Raw genomic sequence first — 17,435 nt, 5'->3', positions numbered from 1 at the left:
ACAGAAAGATGTCTTAGGTTTTGTCAGTTTAATAACATGGTGAAACAATATATCTGCGAACACAAATGGAAAGAGACTCGACCAAACTTCACTGTATGGTTGAAGTTTGGTCGAGTATTTTGAGTTTCTAATCTATAAACTCACTATATGACATTGAAATCCACATAAATCTGACGTGTCCAATGCAAATGAGTCAATAAACTGCGATTGTACTTAAGGGTAAACCAGACAGCAGGACTTCATCACAGCACCAAAGAAAGCCGTCTTAAAAGTGCCGTGTCCAAATTGATTTGACAGTCAAAAGATGACTTGGATTTTTAGAAACATATTTACTGCATGGTAATATTTGCGAAAAAATTGTGTTGTTGCACTATTACACAATATAAGTCTCATTCGAAATACAGTTTTTAGTCAGGGATTTTGTATTTATTTCAGCAAGCTGTTGCAACCGCGACTAAAAAAGTATGTGAAATAATTAAATCTAGTGTTTGTATTACTGTATTAGTGTTCACCTTTCCGTGTAACGTGAACGCGGCATTACTCTCGAGCCACGTTTCCCATGATGCAGTTCGGAAAAGACCCGGCGGGGACATTCAAAAACATGGCAGGCGACTCGAATAAATTGAAATCACCACCAGACCCTGAATGCACGTTGTTTATTAATAACGGAGACAATGGGCTAACGAGGCGCCTGATGTTTTCGTCAGAAGAAGTGGTTGGCGCGTCGGAGGACCCTAAAATGACGTCCAAACAACCAACGATACAAAGTGTTCCCGACGACTCTGATTCAAGTCGACCGACTGCGGAAGTCGCCAAACAACTGTCGCCACAGGTCGTAAACACACGTTTAAAGGCGGAAAATGCAACTGGATTTGAAGACGCCTGCCCTGAACATCGACTCAATCCAGAACAGCAAGTCGTGTACGACGCTGACGACAAAGAAAACACCGCTTTGCCCTCCACAGCCGGCCCGCCAGGTAACGTGAGGCAACACGGGCGAAGTGGGTAACGTCACCCGTGGTGTTCAACAGGCAGCATTAATAACGTTATATAGTTATGTATTTAAGAAGGACGTACTAGTCGCAGGTATAGTTTATATGTTAGGTCTGCTGAGATTACATTGTTGAGGTACTTGAAGTGAATCCATTGTTATAAGCAAAAGTTCCAATCATTGTCGAGCTCCAGTGTCTTAATCGTGATGTTGTGTAGCTTCTATAGTAGTGTGATGTCCCTGTAGTTTCCCAGCTACTTGACAGACACAGATCATGGTTATTTGCAGACAAAACAATATCGACAAAGAATATTTGATAAGCCTCAACTATCCAGCAGTAGTTGGTGCCTAGTTCTTTATATAAAAAAAATGTGTTCCTTCATGGCACACCATAATAGGCAATTGTATTTGACAACTATTCGGCATATTAAAGTGGATAAAAGTAGTCCTGACAAGACCAGCTGCATTAAAATGCTACCCACACGTTAAGGCATCAATAGATATAATCCAGTGGAATAAAAACATGGCAACATTTTAAATGCCTGTACGTTTGCTGATATAATTTCCTTGCTTATGCCTAAGTAGAGGATCTGCTTCATTCATCCTCCACAGACAACAGTAGTTGTTACTTTAATTATTTGTGTAACTTTCATGGGGGAAGTTACTTCATTAAAACACTGGCCGTGTTAGGTTTTATTATAACTCAACTGGCTAAAATTAAGCTGTAGCGGTCCATTGCTCATTATGACATTCTGCGCCCTTTATTTTTTACAGATAACACCCAAGAAGACAATGATACTTCTTGTCAGACAAGTTTGCAAGATTTCAATGTGACCGCCAGTAAACATTGTAACACAGAGGACATTGACTCTGAGGCGATGAGAAAAGCGATGGACGAAGGCCGTGTGAACGTGGTGTTCCCTGGCACTGTAACCCAGGAAGGCTGCTGTCGCTTCGTCAGCGAGATCCTCAAGTGCATTCTCTATCAAAGGCAGCAACTACCCATGACGTATGACCAGCTGGTGTACTCTCAGAAGAAACAGCAAGCCTCAATGCAGGTAAATGGGAAACATCTGTGTGCACGCATAATGCAATTCAACTGTTCATAGATGAATACTTGCTGTGGATTTGCAATGAACCATCAGTGTTTGCTGAATTTTTTTGTTTTCCAGGATAAAGACATAGTAAGTCGAAGGCCGGGGAAAGCTGCAGACATGGAAAAGCGCAAGTGTCAACAGACCCTCCAGGATCTAGAGGAGGTGCTGCAGCAGCTGGAGGTGCTTTTTTCCCTGAGCAGGGTGCCCCGCGTGCTGCTGTTAATGGGTGGCTCTCTCATCCTCCCCAAAGAGCTGTATGAAATCAACATGGAGGCTCTGGTATTGACTGGTGGAGATCAACGTCTGCCCGTGTCGTCGTGCTTGAGGCAACTCTTCCGCACTCTGTTTGTGGCTGACCTGTTGTCCGACAGCAGACCCATTCGTTTAATGCCGACCACGGTCTTGGCCCTGGCTCACAGGGATTGTGGTGTAGGTTGGTTCCACCCTAAACTACAATTTAAAATGCCAACCCGTGTAAAACACCAAATTATTGCTCTGTCTACTGATCCCAGCATCTTCAAGGAACCAAGGGCGCAGCAGTCAGACTGGCTGGATTATGTGTGGTTTCAGGCACCCATGGCTATCAAGGGCTTTGGCAAATAACTGAAAGCTCTCTTTCTTGAGCCTGGATACTAAAATTACATTTTAATGGTGTTTCAAGATCACTTAACTTAATTTTATTTTAATTAATTATGAGTTACATTTTATCTACTTGTGATTAAAAGCATGTCTATTGAAACAAAATTGACAAGCAGTATGGTGTATTAACTTTTTTTTATTTTTAAATAGTCTGAGAATTTGTTCTCGAGAGGCTTTGTTGGCAGGAAATTTATTGAGAACTTTGTATCATTGTTTATTTGAAAAGAATGTTTTACATTATCACTTGAATTTTAAAAAATGTTAACACAGACCAACATGCATTATTAGTGGGATATATTTTGACCATAACTTGAACAGTTTAATGCATTATATTGCTTTCTTTAATCCAATATTTGGATACATTAGGAGTGCAAATACCATATTGTATAAAGTGTAGCTTTATTAAAACACAAAAAAAGATTGTCGAAGCTTAATTTTCAGTCAATCAAGAAATGATATGCATAGTAGTGCAACAAGGGCTTGCGTAAGAGGAATGTGCATCCATGTCCCATTTGGACCAGTCAAATTTAAACTTCACAGCAATAAACAAGAAAAGACGACCATGATTACGTTGGTCTGAGAGTGCCTCAGTGGGTTCAAAACTTCTCTACTTTTTTGACAAACTGGACAAGGTCGTTGGCGAGCAGCTGAGGCTCCTCAAAGGCAGCAAAGTGACCACCTCGAGGCATGAACGTGTAGGAGTAGATGTTTCGATACCTAATTTGTGCCCATGACTTCGGGCAGTGCATCAGCTCCCCGGGGAAGGCCGCAAGGCCGGTGGGCACAAAAATCCCTACCCTAAAAACAAAAGAGGACAATCGGATTATAAAAGGGATAATGTTGTAATGTTTACAAAACAAGTCATGGTCTGACTGTAAAAACGTTTGGCCACATACTTTGAGTCCACTCTATTGTCAAGGTTGCTCTTCAAGTTCTCTTTGTAGAAGCGCATGGAGGAGACAATGGAGCCCGTGGTCCAGTAGATCATGACATTTGTCAAGACGTCGTCCAGGCTAAGTTTCCTGTACAGATGCAGACATATATAGTTAATTACAGCCAACAGCAACAAAAGGCAAACTGAATTCCCGCTTTTACCTCTCCAGCCCACCATCCACCAGGTTTGTATTCCCCAGATCAGTCCAGGAGGAGAACTTCTCCAGAATGTAGGCCGCCAAGCCTACAGGAGAGTCATTCAGCCCACAGCCTGTGCCCACAATTTAAGATACATTAACAGCTGAAATAATGGTATGCAGCGATTCGAAAAGTTTTCTTGCCTCATGTTGGTTGTCTTTGACCAGTTAACAGGGCCAACAGGATCATCAGAATCTGTTTCTTGGTTGTACCCACCTGCAGTGTCTGGTTTAGTGGCCTGGATGTGCAAGTAGCCCGTTTCCCTCAGGATGTTCCAGACGTTCTTCTCAAAGAAAGGGAACAATCGGCAAACATCTTCCCGACTGAAGCCCACCAGGAACGGCAGATAAGAACCAATCATGACGGACCACATCACTTTAAACCCCTTTCTTGACATAATCATGTTGAGATGGAGACCTTTAACACACCTGCAAAAAATGCCAAATTGTCAGTTTTATCCAATATTATAAGGTCTTAAAACCTATTATTATTATTGTGTTTTTGCACTTTGACCTTTATTTGCTCCAGGAATTTGTAGTGCAAGTGGTTTTGGTCATGAGTGCACTTTGCACACTGCAAGCACTGTTTCACAATTTAGGGAACAATGTCACATGGCTTCCTTTATAAATAAAACATGTGGGTGGTGGAAAGTGCACTTGTAGCACACAGAGAGGCTTGTTTTTGCTATCTTACAGAGGCTTCATCTGGGCCATGTTGGTGGTGATGAGAGAGCCCCAGTCTCCCCCCTGCAGATAGAACTGGGAGAATCCTAAACGTTCCATCAGTGTCAGGAAAATTCGGGAAGCAGCCAGACTGTCAAATCCTGAAAAGATACAGAAAGCCGTAAACGTCTGTTGTTCAAGCTGAAATACACACACACGTGTTTGTTTAGATTCCCTACCTTGTTTCCGAGGGGCGTCTGAGAAGCCGTAGCCAGGGATAGACGGGCATATGATTTCAAACACTAAACCATCCTGGTTCTCTGTGAGAAGGGGCAGAATCTTGTAGAACTCGTAGAAGGAGCCTGGCCAGCCGTGAACCAGCATGAGAGGCACAACCTTCTGATTCGCACGGTGTGGTGGTCGCACGTGGACATAGTGCACATCCAGTCCTGAGTTGATGCAAAAACAAAAAAAATAGTGTGAAAAGACAGTCGCGTGTAGACAGATTTTTGGCCGACTGGTTTGGTTAATTGGAAGAAACCCTGTAACTTTAGCTCGATGCTGTGTGTACCTTCTATTTTGGTTTTGAAGTGTGGATACTGATTAAGTACCGCCACCTGCTTTTTCCAGTCAAACGTATGTCTCCAGTAGGAAACCACTGTCTTGAGGTACGTGGAATTGAAGCCGTACTGGAAGCAGCTATCTTCCAAAGAATCGGTGTAGCGGGTTCTGTCAATGCGCTCATGAAGGTCCTGTTGAATAAGACCACTGCTGATTACTCCACAGAAACACATCAATGTCTCATTATTGGCATTTCTAATTTGGTAACTGGCGATGAAACAATTTAATTCACAGCTTAAAAAGCACCTCAATCTCTTCCTGTGAGGTTTGCACTTTAAAGGGATAGATTTGATCGTCCTCTGACAGCGGCTTCTTTCCTGCTCCCCACCAGCCTTCTCCAAGAGGAATACTTTTGACCTGTTGTCGTTTGTACACCATGTGCATAAGTACACCCCCTGCTGCCACGGCTGAGCCTATCAGGAGCTGCTGTTGGATGGCATCCAAGCCACAGAAAGCTCCCCTGCAAAGTGTGTGAAAATATGAAAAATAGTTATTAATTGTTCCCTGCAGCTCTGAGATCATTACCAATAAGTATATTTCGATCTAAATATAGCGGTAGACGCCCACTTACTTTAAAACCTCCAGTCTCTGCATTGTGCAATTCCAACGGTGAGCCCACACAGGTGTGTTTTTTCTTCTTTTATTTTTAGACCTACGCCAGGGCAGAGGTAAAACATGTTTTTAAAAGAGTTTAATTCAACATACCTTGTTCGTCTCCTATTCTAGATGTACCTTCAGAAAATGTTGGAAAATGTCTACGAGTACGAACGTGAGCGGACACGACGGCACCGCAGCCCAAAGTTCTTCCTAAGCGTCTGTGGCGACGCGAAAAAAATAAACCGATTTGATTGGCCGTGAGACGTGCCAATCAAACAGCCAGCGACGTCTTTCTTTAAATACAGGGCAGGCGACGACGTCGAGCTACTGTTGTTTTGGTTGTGTGAGTGCGCAGTAATAGAAACATGATGTGGAAGATTGTGCTCCCGGTTCTCGCAGTGGGTTTCTCCGTCGGGGTCGCAGGCTTGATCGGAGGGTTTCAAGACATCGATGTCAACGACGAGGGCGCGCTTAATGCTCTCAACTTCAGCGTCAGCAACCACAACCGACGCAGCAACGACATATTCCTCAGCCAACCGGCAGAGGTTATCAAGGTCCAGAGACAGGTTGGTAACGTTTTTTTAAAATTTTTTTATGTTAAGCTAAAATAAAACCTACATAAACTTTTTTTCACAGACAGAAACATGTTTAATCTACATGTAGGCCGCGATGCCAGCCATGTACGGTCACAAAAGACCTACTTGGCTTGGCTCGATAAGCCTGTGCCCCTTTTTTTTTTCCTGTTTCAATCCTAAACGCGTCATGCTGTGACATCCCCGTCTCCATATTATACAACCAAGCACTGGACTTGTTGACGATGGACATTGCGCAAGAGGATCGATGTGGTTCACACAGGCCTGGACTGGGACAAAAATTCGTCCCTGGACTTTTTGGTCCAGACTGGCCCACCTCAATCCGCGCGTAGATACTGTGCCAACTCGGTCCGTTAATGTACTGTACATATAATCACACAAGCCCTTAATAACACTACTATACTGAATAATATCAATAATATAATCAATATAATCAATGGGTGGGCTTGGGGTCTCTGGTGAGAGAGATGGTGTACTGGGCACAAACCTGGACGTGAAAAGTAGAGAAATAGTATTAGGAATTACGGAATATGTTTGAACACCCCTAATATTTATGCAGATGTTTAATTGTTATTCAGTGTTTCATTAGTTTGAACTGTATAATGTGAAATTGGTCATTGTCTCTTATTTGATGTAATTTAATCTGAAAACTTCCATAAATAAGTGTTCAAAAAAAGAAAAGCAAGGACAATAAACCATAAACATTGACAGGAAAAATAAATAAATAGGTAGAGCATATTTTACCAAATTGGACAGTAGGCTTGAAGAAAGTGTATTGATACTTAAAACACTTTAACTCTGGTGACCTGATTTGTAATTATAAAAATTGTGAAAAAGCTGATCTGCAGGCTCAAACCACACCACTATAAAATATTGGGTAAATTGATCAGGATAGTATCTCGTTTTCCAACACTTTAGAACTAGACTTACACCACACGCTCTCTATTATGTCAAGTAAAGTTCATAGACAGCGAGCACACACACCTGCTATCACCACCACCAGTCTCCTCCTCCCCCTCCTGTACCACCGTGGCAGCGGCAGCCTCGCACTCACTGTCTGACGACACCTCCTCCTGAGAGGGACCCGCCGCGACAGTACTTGACGTGCAAAATTATTTTTAAGATTGGCAAACATCATATGTGGAATGCACGGCTTAAGTAAAATGGGATTTAAAAATAAATGTGTTTCTTGTCTGTTTTTTTTCCCGCTAAACTAACGAACTCCGGAAAGCGGGGAGGGTGCTTCTTCCCTACATTATTTGACTCTGTTTATTCATCGTCTGCATGGATCTTATCTGTGATTTAGGGATAGGCAGTGAAACAACATGTCTGGCCCTCAGAATAGACTACAAACACCATAATCCAATTAAGTCCTGTCAATTAAAAAGTTTGTTGGAGCGACATATCAAGGCAGCTCCAGACTTTTAAAAATACATTAATAAGCTGGAAACTAGTGGGGTTATACTTTTTTTAATTTTATTTTTTAAGTGACTCACAATAAGTGCATTCAACCGTGAGTACAAACTCAGACGGAAGATGTAGACACTTTCTGCTGCCCTTATGTCAATGGGGAGCTCATTCCACCATCGAGGAGCCAGGACAGCATACAGTCGTGACTTTGAGTGTTTAGCTAGCAGTGACGGAGCTACAAGCTAATTGGCTGAAGCTGAGTGGAACCATATCATTTTGTGAGAAAACTTTATGAAACTCATTTGTCTCCAGAAAGAAGAGATGCTGGGGTGACTTCTTGACCAGGGTTGAGGTGTTAAGGATTTAGGAGATGTCCTCTGAGATGTGGACACCCAGGAACCTGAAGCTGAAAACACGCTCAACCTCCGTTCCATTGATATGGATGGAGGAGTGTGCAGCGCTTTGTCTTCCTGAAGTCCACGATGAGTTCTTAAGGTTTACCGGGATCTTCTCTTTACAGGTGGTGGCTGGCTACAAGTACGTCATAACTGTGAGAATGGCGAAGACCCCCTGCAGGAAGAATGCTACAGAGGACGTGTGTGACATCCATGAAGACCCAGCAAGAGCTCAGGTAAGTACTTTTTAAGAGGCAACAACCTCTGCTGAAAACAAAAACATTTCTGCTTTCGGGAGTTACTAGACACATTGTTTGAATGTCATACAGTAGACTTTTCTCTTCAACCACATGATCTGATTGTGAAAGAATAGTATACTTCCCCTCTTTGAACCATCCAGCTGTTTGTGTCTGTTACCACAGAGAGAAGTTTGAATTAGTCATTATTAACCAGATGACCAAGTTTAACATATCATATGGACATTACCTGTTAAAAGACAGAAAATATGTCCTTAATTAAAGTGTAATATATCATTTAGACATTAGCCAGTTAATAAAAATGTTGATAACAATTAAAAGACAAAAATATTTACTTAATTAAATGAATCTGCTTCTGGAAATGTTGATCTTTGGCTATGATCTCAGACTTGTGTGTGTGTGTGTGTGTGTGTGTGTGTGTGTGTGTGTGTGTGTGTGTGTGTGTGTGTGTGTGTGTGTGTGTGTGTGCGTGTGTTTTTCTTCCTCAGCCTTACCAGTGCATATTCACTGTGTGGAGCCGCCCATGGCTTAATGACACCAGGGTGCTGAAGGAGGAATGCTAGAAAGAGAACTACATGGGAAATCATCGCTGTTACCATTGTTTGCAGAATGACCTTCATACAGAGCAATTTGTATTTTTCTGTAGATGAAGCACAAAATATTAACCTTTTTTGAAAGTCACTGCTTAAAATGTTCTATCCAGTTTAGCATGGTAGAGCATTCACCTTATTTTGTTTGCATAATCACCAAGAAAATGACAAATAATTGTGTACTGACTTGTTGATCAGGATGTCTTTGATTCAGTTTGACTTTTTTTGTTAGTTTTTAATGCAAAGCACATGTACTCAGATATGAACTTGCATCTGTAATAAAATAAAATAAAATGAGTTGCATTCAATAAAGGAAAACATTGTATTACCTTTTATGACCTGAGCATTGCAATCGCCTTCCTTTAGACCAGGGTTAGGGTCTAAAGGAGGTTTTCTTTGTTGTGTCGAAAGCACAGTAAGAAAAACATGATGTGGAAGATTGTCCTCGCAGCAGTTTTCGTTGTCAGGTCTGAAACCTTAAAACCAGTAGTGATTCAACACATCAATGCCGACGAGGAAGTGCATAAAGCCCTCAATTTAGCCGTCTTCCAACACAACAGACAGAGACGACCTGTACCTCAGCAGAGTTGCAAAAATCATCAGGGTCAAGGGACAGATTGGTCAATTAATTTTTTTATTTTGAGCAAAATAAAATCTTGACAAACTTTATTTCATAGATAAAAATCCGGTTAATTCTACATGCAGGCCGCGGATCGATGCCAGCCATGTACAGTGACAATAGGCCTGTTTGGCCTAACTGGTTAAGCCTGGGACAAATTTTCCCGTTTAAATTCAAAACTATCTAAATTGACGTCATTGAGCTAAACGCGTCACGCTGTGAAACCCCCGTCTCCACATTATACTACCAAGGACTGGACTTGTTGAATGTACATTGCGCAAGAGGAGTAGTTGTCCACATGAAACTAAATGTTTCTATGACAAATGAGTTGAAGTAAACCATTTTATTTTGGATTGGCAAACATCATATGTGAAGTGCATGGCGTAATTCATATGGGATGAAAAAATATTTGTCTCTTGCCGTTGTTTTTTTTAAACTAACGCACACTGAAAAGGAGGAGCGGGGGGGTTCTTCCCAACATTATTTGACTCTGTTTATTCAACGTCTGCATGGATCCTAGCTGTGATTTAGGGATAGGCAGTGAAACGACACGTCTGGCCCTCTGAATAGACTACAAACCCCATAATCCAATTAAGTCCCTTCCTGTAAATTCAAAAGTTTGTTGTCGCGACCTAACATACCAAGGCAGCTCTAGGCTTGAGCTGGAAACTAGTGGGGTTATACTTTTTTCTTTTTACTAGTCATTTGAAGTAATTTACAGTAGCTGTGTGCTGTTCTTGAAACGCTATAAATGTCATGTAACTACACCATATTTATTGTGTGGATTTAGATTTGATTAGAAAACGTTCCCCGGTGGGGAAACTCGTGTGTCGCAACAATTCGTGCAGTGAACATTAGACAAAGTCCACGGTGCACAGTAGACAAGAAACCAGTTCCAAAAACAAACAACACTAGAAAATGCCATATGAAACATGACCGACATCAGAAAGTTACTAAATAAAAATAAATAAAGGTGTTCATTAAAAATCAAACTGCTGCTGCTGGAACAAAATACCTGAGTCGTTCAGTAGAACACTTTGGCATCCTTTGGAGTCCATTAAAACACTTTGGAGTCCATTAAAAACACATTATAGTGGTATGCCTTCAAAAGAAACAATTGTTTTTAACTTGGCCCTTGACAAACTTTATTGGTATTTAACAGGCATTAAGGAGAAGCTGACAATGACAAGTGTTCAGGGGAATGTGTTCAGTAAAACTTTCTGTCTGGAATTTATGGGCTGCTAGTTTAGCCTTAAATTTTCTACAGACCTGAAATCTGCTGTATGCTGCTTTCGCATTAAGGTTTACCGGGATCTTCTCCTCACAGGTGGTGGCTGGCTACAAGTACGTCATAACTGTGAGAATGGCGAAGACCCCCTGCAGAAAGAATGCTAGAGAGGACGTGTGTGACATCCATGAAGACCCAGAAAGGGCTCAGGTAAGTACTTTTAAGAGGCAACAACCTAAATGTCATACAATAGACTTTTCTCTTCAACCAAATGATCTGATTGTGAAAGTATACTTCCCCTCTTTGAACCATCCAGCTGTTTGTTGCTGTTACCACAGAGAGAAGTTTGAATTAGTAGCATCATTATTAACCAAATGACCAAGTTTAACATATCATTTGGACATTACTTATTAAGTTAAAAGACAAAAAATATTTTTCATTCATTAAAGTTTAACATATCATTTAGACCTTAGCCTGTTAATATAAAAAAATATAAAAATGTTAATAAAAATTAAAAGACAAAAATATTTACTTAATTAAATGAATCTGCTTCTGGAAATGTTGATCTATGGCTATGATCTGAGACTCACCTGTGTGTGTGTCTGTGTTGTGTGTGTGTGTGTGTGTGTGTGTGCTTTTCTTCCTCAGCCTTACCAGTGCATATTCACTGTGTGGAGCCGCCCATGGCTTAATGACACCAGGGTGCTGAAGGAGGAATGCTAGAAAGAGAACTACATGGGAAATCATCGCTGCTACCATTGTTTGCAGAATAACCTTCATACAGAGCAATATGTGTTTTCCTGTAGATGAAGAACAACATATTGACCTTTTGAAATCCAGTGCATTTCTATCCTGTTTAGCATTGTAGAAACACATTCACCTTTGTTTGCATAATCACTAAACCAAGCAAAGAACAAATAATTGTGTACTGACTTGTTGAATTTCATAGACACAGTTTGTCTTCATTGTTTTGTTAGTTTTTAACGCAAAGAACATGTAGTGTACACTATTTGTGAAAGGTGACTTTGTGCCCTTGCATTAATAAAACGCATGACAAAGAAGCTGTATAGGCTACAATGGCTTTATAAGAAATAGATTGGGCCTTTTAGCTGAAGTGGAGTAATCTAATTCATTTTTAGTTTGACCAATAACATCAGGCATATCATCATCATCTCTGTTGTCCGTCATCATAATTAGTATCTTAGTTAACAGTTGGCCCTTTTTTATGTTTGACGATGGATGCTTTGGGGGTTTCTTATCCTTCTGACACAAACAGAAATAAACTTGATATTTAGTGATATCACAAAGTAAAAGCGAAATGATGAATGTATTAAAACTAACTCATCCTTAACCCTTCTGTTATGTTCGTCTTTTAGGTACAGCTCTGATGTTCCTGGGTCAATTTGACCCGGTGCGTGTTAAATCATCCAAAAGTTGCCAGAAACCAAAGAATCCTAAAGAATACAGTTTGTGCCTCATCACCAACCTCAATACTAACAATTCAATCAGTTTTTAGTGGAATTGAGTTATTCACCCCTCCATAGATCATAGTTCAATTAGGCTAACTCACTCATTTTAATAAAAAATACATGATCAAACAATTGTTTAGGTACATTGGAAAAACCTAGACATAAAATGTATTGGTCTACCATAACATGTATTTTTTCCTAAATTTTATATGCATTTTGAATATTTTTTTTTTCATGGGGTGATGTAGATAAATAGATATGAGACACCTCTGCTGTTCAGGGTCATATTGACCCGCTCACTCTAAATCAAGCCAAATGAGTCAAAAAGATTTATATTCAAAGTAAACTTTATACATGTTTATTCATAGTGTTAAGAAATCTGAATTGAGCTCAAGATTGTCCTCATCTCAGCTTTACTCGTGATCAACAATGTGCTCCAGGGCCTCGGGGCCGTCATCCTTTAGTTTCTGTTGCTCATGTTGTTCAGGGTCAATTTGACCCTGAACATAACAGGAGGGTTAAGCTGTGCTCGAGGACTGTGTGAGGAAGTTTAATTGGGACTGCATATTGACATAGTGATGGAGTCAACGGTGAGTAGTAAGTAGTAAGTTTATTTTATTACACGTTTCTCAGACAAAGGTTACAAATTGCTGTACAAGAGTCAGGAAAAAACGTGTTAAAACCAGACTGACAATAACTTGGGCCAAAACATTTCAACAGTTTAGAGACAGTAAAAAACATGAATTGAAAGATGGAGCAGTCAAAAACACAATATAACAAATAATAAAAACAGATGAAAAGCAGGTCATAGCAGGTATTCAAACAAACGTCAGTGTATACAGGTATGTTTTTAGTTGTTTTCTAAAAGACACCACAGAACCAGCAAACCTTAAAGGGTGCAGGCAGAGCTTTCCAAAGCTTTGGTGCAACTGCCTCAAAAGCTCGGTCACCACAGGTCTTAAGGCAAGTGTGTGGGACGGACAGAAGGTTTAACTGGTTGGACCTGAGATGTTGAATAATACAATACAATACAATACAATTAACTTTATTGTCCCACTTCAGGGAAATTTGTCTTGAACTCTCTGCGGTGCGTCACAAATGCCTTAAGTTACATAAAAACACACAATATATCCCCAGCCAAACAACAATTGCAGTATTGCACACGTCCCATAACAAACACATACATACACCTCATAAAAATACATGCTAAAAGGATACCATAACAAAAGCACTATTAAAAAGTATTTCATAAATAAGGGCGAAGTAGTTCAGCCATATATGAAGAAGTCTGACCGTGCAGTGCTCTTTGGGTGAGGAGTTGAAAAATGGATCCTATGCTCTATGGGAAGCCAGTGAAGAAGTAATAAGCGAGTGAGCATCATTTGCTTGTAAACTATTGTCATTCTGTTAACATGACTATTTCATCTAAAAATTGTGGTGGGAATTCTCTAATAATAACTTACAAGAAAGAAATTGTCCTTCAAGTTTTTATTTAAGATATTTACATTTACAAGTGTGCAAAAACCCCAACAGCGAACCGAAAGATAGCTGACTAAAGGTCAAAGCACCTCTGTTCCTCTCTTACTCGCTTTGAGCTGCATTTTATCTGCCTTTTGTTGTGGTTAAAAACATAGTCCCTTGCAGGAAAAAGTGTCCCAGCCGCTCTTACTGCTACAAGTCCCAAGGTTTGAATCTGACTTGAGATCCCACAAAATACTCGATCAGATGGCACTTAGTGATTCCACGACGCACAGACCGAGACCAGAGACTGGATTTTCTTTACTCCACGTCAACTTTATTCATAACACCAACAGGTTTACAAACAAAACTGGGTTGGCTTCGGATTCCACTGACGGCGAGCTCGACCACTCCAACCGTCAGAACCAACTAACTTGTAAACCCCAAACCATTTGGTAATATACATGATTTCATGAGCAAGCAAAGGTCCCACCTTTCTTCTCATACTACATAGTTCTCGTCATTTGTTATCGACCAAGTCCCCCAATCAGTTCTTAGACAAGAGTGTCTACGTGGGATGTTATGCTGGCCTGTGGCCCGCTCGAAACCTCCCTTTGGGCCAGAACTTGGACGCGCCCCAGGTCACAGTGACTGCTTTAAAACACCTGAACTCTTCACCAGAGGAAGTGGGCAGGTTGTGATATGGCTCCATCCTGTTATTCTGACTGGACTTGACAACATCGTGTTCTTTCTTATGTAACGATCTAAAGGGTCGTGTGCTTCACAAACTCTTAGAAAGGCCTGGCTTCTGCCAAAAATATGTACTGTGCACAGAGGAACATTAGGAAACTGTGTGTGTGCTTATGTGTTGTTGTAGCTGTTGCTGGAACTACTCATTGGATTTGATATTAACTCATGTGCATAAAAATTCACTTATATGTATGTAGGCCGTGACATCATGATTCTCTGTCTAAAACATTTTCCTTCAACACTTTTCAATTAAATCTGGCCTCCAGTTTCAGGCTCTAAAAATAATTCTCACAGACAAGGGGACTGAGTTTGTGAAAGTAACGCGGGCCTTATTAATTCTGCTTGTTTATTGTTGTTTTTTGAAACAGTGTGATAGCAATATGTCTTTAAAGTCAAGTTTGTATCTTCACATGTACTTTTCTAAAATTATATTTCTGTTAAATGTTTCTAACAAATCAGTACGCGTGCCAAATCAAGCATAAAAATAAGTTTTGCTTAGTCTCTCACCAGTGGTCTGGCAGAGAGGAGCAACGGGACCATTTTCAGCATGACTATGGTCACACCGGTGATCGTTGAGCATCTGTTAATGATTTATAAAGGCTGAGGCAATTCATATTGTAAGAGGCGGGTTTAAACTTTAGGCAGATTAAACTGCGTCCGTGAAGAAGCTCTACTCCACAAACATGAAGATCCTCAACAGAGAAGAACTCCAGATCGCTGAAGGAGTTTTGCTCAAACACTTACCCAAGAGTTCTGTGGTAAGCGGCTTCAAACGGTTTACAGCACATTCCTCAACGTTTTATTTAACAGCAGTGTCTTGCTATTGTAGCTCTAAACTCTTTGTGTGTGTGTGTCTAGGTTTATGGTTTTATATATGGGATTAACAGGAAGAAACCGAGCACACTGGAGGTAATCGTTGACACGTGGCCGGATTTTAAGGTTATCATTTGTCGACCTGACCCCAAGGTGAGGTCACTCAACACTGGAATTGTTTACATACCTTGAGTTTCTGTCTGCCACTTTATCGCTGAATGCCTCATTTATTTCCCAGAACAAGCGAGCCCTGGAGTTCATGAAATGTGTGTCCTACTACAGCCTGCATGAACATATTTTAAGGAAAATGCTGAGAGAAGAGAATGCAGTTGACTGGAGCACATATTTTCTCATTAGAGGTGAGATAAAGTCACTGCAGAGTACTCTCATGATATCAGTGATATCATCGACAGGCAAGGTTATCGTTCTCAGTGTAACTCAGTGGTGTAACTAGCGTTAAGTACATTTACTCAAGCGTTGTACTTTCCATTTTAGTTAATTATACTTTGCTTGAGTATTTACATTTCATGCCACTTCATACTTACTCATTATTATGTTTAATTATAGTTGTTTGTTTATTTAGGTTAGATTTTGTTGATGTATTAGAATTTATTTTTTTTGTTGATAATTTGTTTACTTAGTCTTCAGATTAGTTTGTTAATTGGGTAAAGCTGATGGCACCAGGGGTATTTAAAGAAGTAGGCGGGTACAGGTCCGGCATGCACCTGGGTAGGCCTGAGATGTTTTACCAGCAACAACGACAGCTCAGGATGGGAGAGGCAGTATGAGGGGTTATTTTGTTCTTTTGTTTGTTTGATGGTTTCAAGTTACAATAAACATCAGTAAGACCTGACTCCAGCATGGACCCTGCATTCTTTTAAGCTAAATTACAAAAATTTACATACCTATGGTGCATCAGTGGCTTTTTGATTTTGGTTTATTTTCCTTTGATTTATCTGTATTTTCTTTTTTATTCACGATAGAAATGGCCATTAGACAGAGTAATACACTTTATTTTACATTTCATGACTCTAAATTGTAATGCAGTATAGTGTGGTATTGCTATTTTCATGAGTAAAGGGAGTGAATATTACCTCTTCAAAGAATTTCAGAATGGCGTAAACATGTAAATCCTTTTTGTCCTCCAGGATTCGACGTGTCTGACACGACCATGATCAAAGAAGTGTCTTCTGACAGAGAAGTCAACAACCGAGTCTTTGCAATGGTGCATCTTCTCTATTTGCCAGACAGCAGTCATCTGCTCGCACCAGCAGCTGACAGGTTGTCAGATCATTACAATTTACTTTTAAGTATACATATGTGCATAATTTGCTTTCATAAGTGAATAGTAAAATATGACATTTCATCAGTTGTCATACTCTGATTCTCCACACAGTGAGCTTCAATCAAGGGTTTCCTCTCTTAACCTTTCCCACGTTGACTTGGTGAATAATACCTGGAAGTTCGGCGGGAACCAGCAGAGTCGCATGAAGATTAAAGACTTCATCAGCCACTTCCCATCATGCTGCATCACTGACGGCCAGGGTCAGCCCGTGTCCTGGATTCTGATGTATGAGTATTGTGCGATGGGCATGTTGTACACTCTGCCAGAGTACAGAGGGAGAGGCTACGCTAAAGTCCTGGTCAGCACCATGGCCAGGAGGCTCCACACTGAGGGCTACCCAGTGTACTGCTTCATAGAGGAGAACAACATGGCCTCCTTCAAGCTCTTTAAAAGCCTTGGCTTCATTGAGGATCCCTCATACAGGGCAGCATGGTTTGAGTTCAACTTTTGATTTTGTAACTATTGTGATTTTATGTACAGCTGACACGTTCTCAGGCCAACATAAGTGTTGGAGCCATATTGGTGTTTGTTGTTTGAGGGACCAACAGGGTAAATTGGGACATGCTTTTCCTGCATTTGAACATAGGGTAGCACATTAACTTCAAAAGGGCATATAGGTGAGTGCGAGGTAATGGGAATAGTGTGGATGAGAAGCGCAATAGTTTTTGACTGTGGTCATGTCCGTGATGTTTCAACGTGCTCATGGTTTATCCTGTCTTTTGGTATCCTGTGCTGTGACTAACATGTAATGTGATTGTATACTATGGTGT

General features: G+C 40.6%; 4 protein-coding genes across 5 annotated transcripts; 3 read left to right on the top strand and 1 right to left on the bottom strand.

Moving 5' to 3' along the window:
* The first annotated feature begins 559 nt into the window (after nucleotides 1-559).
* On the top strand, nucleotides 560-2,993 carry mad2l1bp (MAD2L1 binding protein). Its single transcript, XM_068567821.1, has 3 exons — nucleotides 560-977; nucleotides 1,766-2,049; nucleotides 2,164-2,993. Exons 1-3 carry the CDS (start codon nucleotides 560-562, stop codon nucleotides 2,689-2,691), a joined length of 1,230 nt encoding a protein of 409 aa, XP_068423922.1. The 3' UTR covers nucleotides 2,692-2,993.
* Nucleotides 2,853-6,300, bottom strand: ephx5 (epoxide hydrolase 5). Of its 2 annotated transcripts, XM_068567819.1 has the most exons (10): nucleotides 5,874-6,300; nucleotides 5,713-5,793; nucleotides 5,388-5,601; nucleotides 5,092-5,272; nucleotides 4,760-4,969; nucleotides 4,552-4,681; nucleotides 4,075-4,286; nucleotides 3,823-3,931; nucleotides 3,624-3,749; nucleotides 2,853-3,525 (listed from the first exon to the last, which is right to left on the bottom strand). In XM_068567819.1, the coding sequence occupies exons 2-10, from the start codon at nucleotides 5,733-5,735 to the stop codon at nucleotides 3,324-3,326; spliced, it is 1,407 nt and encodes a 468-aa protein (XP_068423920.1). In that variant the 5' UTR covers nucleotides 5,736-5,793; nucleotides 5,874-6,300; the 3' UTR covers nucleotides 2,853-3,323. The 2 variants fall into 2 exon arrangements, with proteins under 2 accessions (XP_068423920.1, XP_068423921.1); XM_068567820.1 differs by lacking the exon at nucleotides 5,874-6,300 and having other exon boundaries at nucleotides 5,713-5,865.
* On the top strand, nucleotides 6,011-9,316 carry cst3 (cystatin C (amyloid angiopathy and cerebral hemorrhage)). The gene is made up of 3 exons (XM_068567822.1): nucleotides 6,011-6,304; nucleotides 8,262-8,372; nucleotides 8,882-9,316. Exons 1-3 carry the CDS (start codon nucleotides 6,104-6,106, stop codon nucleotides 8,954-8,956), a joined length of 387 nt encoding a protein of 128 aa, XP_068423923.1. The 5' UTR covers nucleotides 6,011-6,103; the 3' UTR covers nucleotides 8,957-9,316.
* A 5,818-nt stretch (nucleotides 9,317-15,134) lies between these two features.
* Nucleotides 15,135-17,116, top strand: LOC137780174 (glycine N-acyltransferase-like protein 3). The gene is made up of 5 exons (XM_068568568.1): nucleotides 15,135-15,265; nucleotides 15,366-15,473; nucleotides 15,559-15,679; nucleotides 16,469-16,601; nucleotides 16,717-17,116. Exons 1-5 carry the CDS (start codon nucleotides 15,191-15,193, stop codon nucleotides 17,114-17,116), a joined length of 837 nt encoding a protein of 278 aa, XP_068424669.1. The 5' UTR covers nucleotides 15,135-15,190.
* The last annotated feature ends 319 nt before the right edge of the window (nucleotides 17,117-17,435 follow it).

Source organism: Clinocottus analis, unplaced genomic scaffold (assembly GCF_023055335.1).
Source record: "Clinocottus analis isolate CAN_PGR_092001 unplaced genomic scaffold, fCliAna1.0.p SCAF_8, whole genome shotgun sequence".
Classification (NCBI taxonomy): domain Eukaryota; kingdom Metazoa; phylum Chordata; class Actinopteri; order Perciformes; family Cottidae; genus Clinocottus; species Clinocottus analis.
The sequence above is the reverse complement of the archived record's forward strand: the minus strand, read 5'-3'. Positions and strand labels throughout refer to the sequence as shown.